The sequence below is a fragment of the Anomaloglossus baeobatrachus genome, chromosome 3 (genome assembly GCF_048569485.1).
Source record: "Anomaloglossus baeobatrachus isolate aAnoBae1 chromosome 3, aAnoBae1.hap1, whole genome shotgun sequence".
Taxonomy (NCBI): domain Eukaryota; kingdom Metazoa; phylum Chordata; class Amphibia; order Anura; family Aromobatidae; genus Anomaloglossus; species Anomaloglossus baeobatrachus.
This window is the reverse complement of record NC_134355.1, coordinates 321,033,566-321,043,720: the sequence shown is the minus strand read 5'-3', so window position 1 is coordinate 321,043,720 and position 10,155 is coordinate 321,033,566. Positions and strand designations below refer to the sequence as shown.

The window sequence follows — 10,155 nt, the reverse complement described above, 5'->3', positions numbered from 1 at the left end:
GGAAAAGTGATTTGTCTAAAAGGTTTCCAAGGAATTTAAATTACCCTCTAAAGATATTCAGGTACAGTATTAGGAAAGGGAAAGAATCATGTCCTAAATTATATGGTTTATTCCTTTTGATTATAATCAGAACTAAATCCCTGTGTTCTTTTATCGTTCTACAAAAAACATAAGGTTACCACGAGAGAATGGAGGAGAAAATTGTGCAATCAGAGTGGTAAATTAAAAGTTTTCTAAACTACAATATCCTATAATGGGATCTAGTTGACATTTTCTTTGACAAAGATGAAATTCTACATTTCAGGATTATTTTTAGTGATATTTAAGAGTATTGCACCAATATAAGAATGTTAGACCAATATCTTTTATTACAGGCCATTTGTTAAACAACAACCGTTGTTTCAATTTTTCACTTTCTCTTACAAGTAGAATAACAACATGTTAATTATTTACTGAAAAGGTTATAAGAGGCTGTCTACTCAAGATATTCTCCTATGGAAGATATCTCAGAGGACTTCAATGGATTTGGCCTCTGCCTATAATGTAATAATTTGATGAATTTGGTGCACAAAATGTCAGTTAATAGAACGAGACAATAAAAAAAGAGAAAAGTGACATGAATAAATCACTAATTGTCATGATTTACTCCTGGCTCAGCTGCAGCTGAGCCTTTTTTTTAGTTTCACTTCTGATACAGGTCACGTTAGGGCTTAATCCTTCCTGCCTCGTTCTGGAGGTCAGGCTACTTTATAAGGGCACTGCTTCTCTGGGACTATGCCAGTGATATTTCTGGCTCTTCTGTGTTCTGCTCATGAGTGACCTGTTGTCTGCACTGCCCCCTTCTGACTTCCGTGTTCACCTGACCTCTTATTAACCTCCTTTGTTCTCTGTTCCCGTCTTGTCAGTGTCTCTCCCACTTTCTCTCTCAGCTCCCTGCTCGTCTGTCTCCCTGTTTGTTCCTCATCTGTTTACCTTGATTCCTGTCTTGTCTTCTTCCCATTCTCTCTCGCTTTTGAGTTCTGATTTCCCGGCTACTGACTGTTCGAGTCCCTCTGACTACATTTAGACTTTGCCCCTGTGTATTTACGAGACCTCATGTTGTGACACGGCTTTCTGATGATTCTACTGCCATCTGGTGGGCTTCACTAGTATTACCTCTGCCAGGGAATTCTCTGCTCATACGTTTTCTCCACTCTAACGCCCCCTAGTGGTTTACCAGCTAACTACCTACTCAGGTAGTTTCAGGAATCCTCTCTGTCCCACATTACTGCGCTGTACTGCTATTGTACATCTTAGAGTACAGTGTGACACAAATGATGAATTGGGGCAAATATGTCTGTATGTTCTACGTAATCTCAGCCACAATATTTGTATAATATTTGTATACTCTTAGTAATCAATTTACAATCATTTGTTATATATAATATGTTTTCTATGTAGCCTCTTTTCTGAATGAAATCTCTGAAATACATGTAAATATGGTGGAAATGATTAAGCGGGAGCTAAACAGATATTCTACTTACAATTCATGATCTCAGATACATTTAGTATTACAGTGAGAACCTGTCATATGAAAAAACGCTATTAACCTGCAGATATGGGGTAATCTGCAGGTTAATAGCGTTCTGATGCCATGTGGACCCTGAAATGATAACCCCCTGCCAGGTGGAAATTAACTTTATTCTTCCCGGCAGCCACGGGCTTTAAGTCATAGAGGCGAAGCTTCAGTCACCGTTCAGTATGTCTGTATCCATAAAAAGAACAATGGTTATTTTCTTTTTTTCCCTCTGTAAGATATTGGATGTAGTTGTAACTTTAGTATTTCTGTTCATTAGATTTCTGTATAGACATCTTTAGCTTAGGATTCCAGAGGGAGAGGAGAATGGAGCATTATACTGTTCACACTTTGAAGTTCAGGGTGGGCCATAAGTATGGATACACCCTGATAAAATGGAAGTGGATGCTGATATCACCTTACCGTTTATAGCATATTAGTACATGGGAGGGGCCAAACATTTGAGGCCGGGTGACGCCCATGGCAGCCACCTGCAAAGCTGCCATTTTGAATTCAACTTTAATTTTTTTCAATGGGAAGGGGGTCATGTGACATATCAAACACATTGCACTAGAAAAACAGTGGTGTGCTCATTTTTAACAAAGCTTTATCCAATATTGAATTATTGACACAATTCTGACATGGAATAATGACAGTAACCCACTAAAGGATGTGCTCAAAGTGCTGCCCATTGTGTTGAATTGTCAAAACAATTCTCTTCTCCCACTCTTAACACACCGAGAACCAGCATCGGACTGGCTACCGGAGGAATCTCCATTAATGTCAGGCCTAGATTCAGTTACCTGCATTACACTCCGGAGCTCCCACCTGAGCTCCAGACTGCAAGCTAGGCTGAACCACGAGCTCCAAGTGATTGATTCCCCGGTGATTGTGATTCAGTTCATAACAGCTGCAGACAGGCTGGGCTGATCTCCAGTGCTCTCACCTGAACTCCGGAGATCAGCCCGGCCTGTCCGCAGCTGTCATGAACTGAACCGCAATCGCCGGGGAATCAATCACTCGGTGCTCGCGGCTCAGTCCTGCAAACTCTGAGATCAGTCCAGGCTGCAGGTGAGAGTTCCGGAGTGCAAAGCAGGTAACTGAATCCAGGCCTGGTATTACTGGAGATTCTTCCGGTAGCCAGTCCGACGCTGCCGAGAACAATACCACAGATCCAGGATCCAGGATGTGGGGTACCTGAAACAACAGATACAGAAGGCCTGTGCTAGCATTTCTTCTGCATTTTGCATTCTGGATTAGCATTTTTGAACACTTCTCTTTTGTCAATGTGAGTTTATTCCCTTGACGACGATGTTTTTTAAGGTCAGTCATTAAAGATACTTAATCCTTGCCGCTTTTTAACAGCGCTGAGGAATACGTAAACAGCACTGCATTGAGGGTGAAAATCCCACGGGTGTCAGCTGGTGTTGGAACCAATCAGGGAAATTAACTCCTTAAATACTGCTGTCAATCACAACAATTGTATCTAAGTGGTTAAATGGGAGTTAATAGCCCCACTAAAACAGGATCGGCCCCCACGATAATAAACACGGGTGTTGATTATTTCCTTTGTACTGTTGGTGCATCTTGTGACCCCACGGTATGGTCGCCTGTAAGATCCAGCAATAAGCAGGGTCTTTCAGGCAGTCAGTGAGTCACTGACACAGATCTCTTGTGTTGCTATTCACCAGTAAAGCAGCACATGAGATCAGTGATTAGAAAAAATCATGTCCCACTAAGGGACTAAGTGAAAAAATATGAAAGCGTTAAATAAAATGTAGAAAAGTTAAAAAAATCACACAAAAAAGCACACAATAATCACGAAAACCCGTTTTGCAACTAAAAACATAGCTTTTGTGTTCAGACAAAAATAAACAAAGAAACATACATATAATTGGTATCGCCAAGTCCAGAACAACCCAATATATAAAATTGCAATTTTTCTTATTCGGTATGATAAATACCATAGAAAAACACATGTCAAAAATGGTATTTTTTTCAATATACTGACAAACAAATAAGTAAATACAGTGCTGGCCAAAAGTATTGGCACCCCTGCAATTCTGTCAGATAATACTCAGTTTCTTCCTGAAAATGATTGCAATCAAAAATTCTTTGGTATTATTATCTTCATTTAATTTGTCTTCAATGAAAAAAAAAAAAATTGTCATAAAGCCAAATTGGATATAATTCCACACCAAACATAAAAAAGGGGGTGGACAAAAGTATTGGCACCGTTTTGAAAAATCATGTGATGCTTCTCTAATTTGTGTAATTAACAGCACCTGTAACTGACCTGTGGCACCTAACAAGTGTTGGCAATAACTAAATCACACTTGCAGCCAGTTGACATGTATTAAAGTTGACTCAACCTCTGTCCTGTGTCCTTGTGTGTATCACATTGAGCATGGAGAAAGGAAAGAAGACCAAAGAACTGTCTGAGGACTTGAGAATCCAAATTGTGAGGAAGAATGAGCAATCTCACGGCTACAAGTCCATCTCCAAAGACCTGAAAGTTCTTATGTCTATGGAGCGCAGTGTCATCAAGACATTTAAAGCCCATGGCACTGTGGCTATCCTCCCTAGATGTGGAAGGAAAAGAAAAATTGATGAGAGATTTCAACGCAAGATTGTGAGGATGGTGGATAAGGAACCTCGACTAACATCCAAACAAGTTCAAGCCGCCCTGCAGTCTGAGAGTACAACAGTGTCAACCCATACTATCTGTCAGTGTCTGAATGAAAATTGTCTGTATGGTAGGATTCCCAGGAAGACCCCACTTCTTATCTCGAGACATAAAAAAGCCAGGCTGGAGTTTGCCAAAACTTACCTGAGAAAGCCTAAAACGTTTTGGAAGAATGTTCTCTGGTCAGATGAGACAAAAGTAGAGCTTTTTGTGAAAAGCCATCAACATAGAGTTTATAGGAAAAAAAAAAGAGGCATTCAAAGAAAAGAACACGGACCCTACAGTCAAACATGGCGGAAGTTCCCTGATGTTTTGGAGTTGCTTTTCTGCCTCTGGTACTGGACTGCTTGACCATGTGCATGGCATTATGAAGTCTGAAGACTACCAACAAATTTTGCAGTATAATGTAGGGCCCAGTGTGAGAAAGCTGGGTCTCCCTCAAAGGTCATAAGTCTTCCAGCAGGACAATGACCCAAAACACACTTCAAAAAGCACTAGAAAATGGTTTGAGAGAAAGCACTGGAGACTACTAAAGTGGCCAGCAATGAGTCTAGACCTTAATACCATAGAACACCTGTGGAGAGATCTCAAAATGGCAGTTTGGAGAAGGCACCTTTCAAATCTCAGGGACCTGGAGCAGTTTGCCAAACAAGAATGGTCTAAAATTCCAGCAGAGCATTGTAAGTAACTCATTGATGGTTACCGGAAGCGGTTGTTCGCAGTTTTTTTGGCTAAAGGTTGTGCAATCAAGTATTAGGCTAAGGGTGCCAATACTTTTGTCTGGCCCAGTTTTGGAGTTTTGTGTGAAATGATCAATGATTTGATTTTTGTTTCATTCTCTTTTGTGTTTTTTCATTGCAAGCAAAACAAATGAAGATAATACCAAAGAAATTGTGATTGCAATCATTTTCTGGAAGAAACCGAGTATTCTCTTACAGAATTGCAGGGGTGCCAATACTTTTGGCCAGCACTGTAAATGGAGATCAAAAATTCAAAGGTAAGAAATGGTAGAAATGAAAATGACAAACTGTCCTGCAAAAAACAAGCCCTAAAAAAGTTCATTCAGAAAAAAAACTAAAAAAGTTACAGCTCTAAGAAGACAATGCAAAAACAAATTAATTTTTGTAAAATATAGATTTTAGTGTGTAACAGTAGCAAAGCATAAAAACGCGATATAAGTCAGGTATCACTGAAATCATACTGACCCAAAGAGTAAATTAGTCTTATCACTGTTACCACACAGTGAACCTCATAATTGCTATTTTTTATTCATTCTTCATCTGAAAAATCAAAATAAAAAGCCATCAAAAAATGTTATGCTCTCGAAAATAGCACCAATAAAATGTACAACTCGTCATGCAAAAAATAAGCCCCAATACAGCCCTTATCGCCAAAAAATAAAAATGATACAGCTCTCAGAATATTGCAATGGAATAACTATCTATTGTAAACAAAGCACTTTTACAACATAAAAAAATAATATTAATCTGGTATCTGTAATTGCACTGACACACAGAATTAATCCAGCCTATCACTAATACTGCATGGTGAACAGCGCAAAAATTAAAAAAGAACTATTCTTGTATTGCTATTTCTTCATTCTGCCTCCCAAAAATGGGAAAAGGACTCTGATATTTATCCTGTGCTGTCCGCTTTGCACTTATGATGGGGGGGGGGTCAATCCCAACGTGTCAATCCCAAAAAACGTGATTCAGACAGAACCCCCATTGGAACCACTCATGCTAATGAGGCAGTTGGAGACTCTATCTGGTCTCTGTTCTGGCCAAGCAATGTCCCATCATTTTAGGTGTCTTGTTAGTGCACAAATGTGAACAACCACAGTTCTGTGAATGCCTAACAAGATGGACATCAGCAAAAGAGACTCTAAACCAGGGGTCTCAAACTCGTCAGAGGAAGTGGGCCGCATATAAAAAAAATTTAAGGCAGAGGGCCGCATTCCTTTCAAATTTAATACAATACAATATAATTGTTAATCAATTATTTCAACTATTATAACAATGCTACATTAGTATAACAACACTGCTAAGTTTGAACGTAATGGAAATTTTCAGGTGTTTTCCACCTGCTCATTTATTTTAACAATACAGTTTTCAAGTTCAAGTGTGACAAACTCCAGTCTGGCTGCTCAATTGACTGCGTTTGCCAGATACAAGCAAGTCAACTTGGGGTTTGAAATCATGTGCAGTAGCCAATCGCAATGTTGCACGAAGATGCTCATCTGTAAGTCTTGACCGTAATGCTGATTTGTTAAGCTTCATTGAGGAGAAAAACTGTTCGCATACATATGTACTGCCAAACATGGCCATGATCCTGGCAGCAGCTTTAACAAGTTTTGGAAACTTTTCTTGTGAAACAAACTTATAGAAATCTGGAACACCAATGTCCATATACTTCTGTTTCAGAACAGTGTCACACTGCAAGTCAACAAGCTCCATCTGCAGATCTTCTGAAACACAAGAAACATCCACTGCAAATGGTGTGGCAAAGAGTGCAAATTCAGTTTCAAGATCCTGGAAATCATGAAAACGTCAATTGAACTCTTGTAGTAGTTGTAAAATTATATCGGAGTACATTTTCAAACGATCCGGTGTAGTTTGTACCAGTGACTGCATAGCTGAGAAATGAGCCAAATTGCCAGACTGCAACTGTTTGGCCCACAAAGACAACTTACATTTGAATGCTTTGACACTGTCAAACATTATTGTAATTATGTGCTTTTGGCCTTGGAGCTTCAAGTTGAGTTCATTGAGATGTTCTGTGACATCAGTTAGAAACGCTAAATCAGATAGAAAAGCTGGGTCAGAAAGTTGGAAGACATCATTATCTTTCAGTGCCATAAAAAGCGCTATCTCCTCTCTTAAGGAAAAAAATCTTTTCAACACTCTTCCGCGGCTCAGCCATCTGACTTCAGTATGATACAGCAAGTCTCCATATTCGGTGTCCATATCAGACAAGAATGAAGTAAACTGCCTATGATTAAGACCTCTTGCCCGTATAAAATTCACTGTCTTAACCACAAAGTCCATCACTTCTTTCAGTTGTACACTTTTTCCACACAGCGCTTCTTGATGCAGAATGCAGTGTATTGCACTGAAAGGACCCGACAAAGAAATCTGGTTTCGTTTTGCTTTCAATAATCCCACAACACCGATGTTTTCAGAACACATTGCTGGTGCACCGTCGGTTACCACAGACACAAGTTTATCCCATGGCAGTCCTGCTGTATTGATACAATCTTCAAGTTCTTTAAAAATGTCACGACCAGTTGTTGTGCCTTTCATAGGTAATAAGTCTAAAAATTCCTCGATTATGTTTACGTTTTCATCAACCCCACGAATGAACACAGCACAGTATGCTGTATCCGTTACACCAGTACTCTCGTCAAGTGCTATGGAAAATGCTTCAAAACTTTGTGCTGCTGTAATGAGTTGCTGATGAATGTTACTAGCAGATTCAGTGATTCTACTAGCAACAGTATTCGCGGACAAGCTTATGCCTTCGAATAGTTTTGTTTTGTCTGGACACAAAATTTCACTTGCCTTTACAAAACAGTCTTTAATGAACTGACCCTCAGTAAATGGTCGTGAATATTTTGCTATCATGTTACTGAGGACAAAACTTGCTTTCACCGAAGATTCGCTTGCCTTGTTAATACTTGAGAAAAGGTTTCGCTGTTTTTTAAGTGATGCTTTCAGCTGCTGAACCTTTTCATCTCGTAGTTTGCCAGACAGTGCTTCATACTGTTCTCCGTGGTGCGTCATGTAATGTCGTCGCACATTGTAGTCCTTAAGCACTGCGATAAATTGAAAACAAATCAAACACTGGACTTTCGCTCCAACCTCTGTGACAAAATATAGCTGTTCCCACTTGTCCTGAAATATTCGTTTTTCCTCAGCAATCTTGCGCTTTTTTGATGACATTGCAGATGCCATTTATGATTTGAAGGGGTTCTCTGTGAATTGAAAAATGTCTGTTAGCATCTCGGTCCTTCCCCCTTAGAAATGCATAGTCTACTGCCCATATAGAAATATTGAGACTCTGTCCTTATATATAGTCTGGTGCCCCAGCTTCAGTGCTCCAGCAGCTGCCAGGACTAAGCACTGTATGGGCAGACCACAGCAGCCTAGTACATTTGTTAGTGGCTGCACATTCACTTCAATGGGAAAAAAACGTAGTACACGTATGTGATCACTAATACATGAGGGTGCTGTTTTGCTCATTTGTCGCTTTGTTCTGTCCACTGCCAGAGCAGTTCTCAGCTGATCTTGGCCATTACGCTGGGGTATCGAAGCAGTTAATTAGCAGCAATATACTGCAGCATTTCTTTTAATCACCCGATGAGGGCTCGCAGGGTCCCCTAACCACGGGCTGATGGCTCAGCAATGAACTCGATTGACTTCTGACTTTCATTGTTAGTCTGAGCCTGCTTGTCGCTCTGGACAGATGCTTGCTGAGTGTCGCAGAGCTGACATTGCTCTGCCTGTGAACTAACTCGGACTGAAGATGGAGTCATTAAATGTGTTTTTTGTTTAATTTGTAATAAAAAAAAAATCTGTTGTTTTTTTTTAATGTTTTCTAGAACGTCATGGTGGCCAGGTCTAATTTGGCTTGACGCCATGAATTTCAGGCTTAGTACCAGCTGAGAATACAAAGCTGGCATTACCCCATTTTTACCCAGTGTGCCACCCCCCGCTCCCCCACCAGGGCTGCTGAAGAGCTGGGTAAAGCGCCTGGAAATGGCGCTACGATGAATGCGTTTTCAAGGGCGGCTGCAGACTGTGGTTTTCAGCGTGGGGAGCCCAGAACACTTCGGCCTTACCACACTGAGAATCTCAGCTCCCAGCTGTCTGGTTTTACCTGGCTGGTGATCAAAATATGACAAGAGCCCACGCATTTTTTTAAATTATTTAAATAAAAAATATATATTGGGCTTCCCTGTATTTTGATTGCCAGCCAAGGTAAAGCTAGGCAGCTGGGGGTGGCAGCCCGTAGCTGTCCGCTTTATCTGCGCTGAGAATCAAAAATACTGCAGAGCGCTATGTCATTTTTTTAATGTATTTATTTTTACACTGTGTGTGACAGATCGAACAGCCAATCACGGATGCTGTGACAGAATGAGTGTCTGTGCTTGGCTGTTGGAATAACCTGGAATCTGCTTATACATTTTGATGCTGATGCCAATCACAGATGCCCATTCTCTTTGACAAATAAAATAAAAAAAATGACGTTTCGCTTCACGGTATTTTTGATTCTCAGCGCAGATAAAGCGGACAGCTACGGGCTGCCACCCCCAGCTGCCTAGCTTTACCTTGGCTGGCAATCAAAATACAGGGAAGCCCAATTGTTTTTTAATTAAATAATGGGGAAAAAAAATGCGTGGGTTCCCGCCATATTTTCATCACCAGCCAGGTAAAACCAGAGAGCTGAGGGCTGGGATTCTCAGCGTGGTAAGGCCTAAGCATTTTGGGCCCCCCACGCTGAAAATCACAGCCCACAACTGCCCCTGGAAATGGCGCATTCATCACAGCGCCATTTCCAGGTGCTTTACCTGGCTCTTCCAGCGTCCCTGGTGGCAGTGGCACACTGGGTAATAATGGGGTTAATACCAGCTTTGTATTCTCAGCTGGTAGTAAACCCGAAATTCATGGCGTCATGTCAAATTAGATGTGACCACCATGAATTTCTAGTAAACAGCAAAAAAAACACAACAGAGAGAAAAATATTTTTTATTAGAAATTAAACAAAAAACACATTTAGGGACTCCATCTTTTTTAGAAAAAAAAAAGCTTCCCTCTGACGTAGTCCACAGTCAATGTCAGCTCAGCTTCATCGCTGAACAGATGAGCATCTGTCCAGACCGACAAGAAGGCTGAGACCGAAAGTAATATTTTCC

The 10,155-nt window shown here is 40.5% G+C and overlaps 1 protein-coding gene across 1 annotated transcript; it reads right to left on the bottom strand.

The window, feature by feature from the left end:
* Positions 1-6,358: 6,358 nt before the first annotated feature.
* Positions 6,359-8,194, bottom strand: LOC142297227 (general transcription factor II-I repeat domain-containing protein 2-like). The gene is made up of 2 exons (XM_075341485.1): positions 6,863-8,194; positions 6,359-6,772 (listed from the first exon to the last, which is right to left on the bottom strand). Exons 1-2 carry the CDS (start codon positions 8,192-8,194, stop codon positions 6,359-6,361), a joined length of 1,746 nt encoding a protein of 581 aa, XP_075197600.1.
* Positions 8,195-10,155: the final 1,961 nt, after the last annotated feature.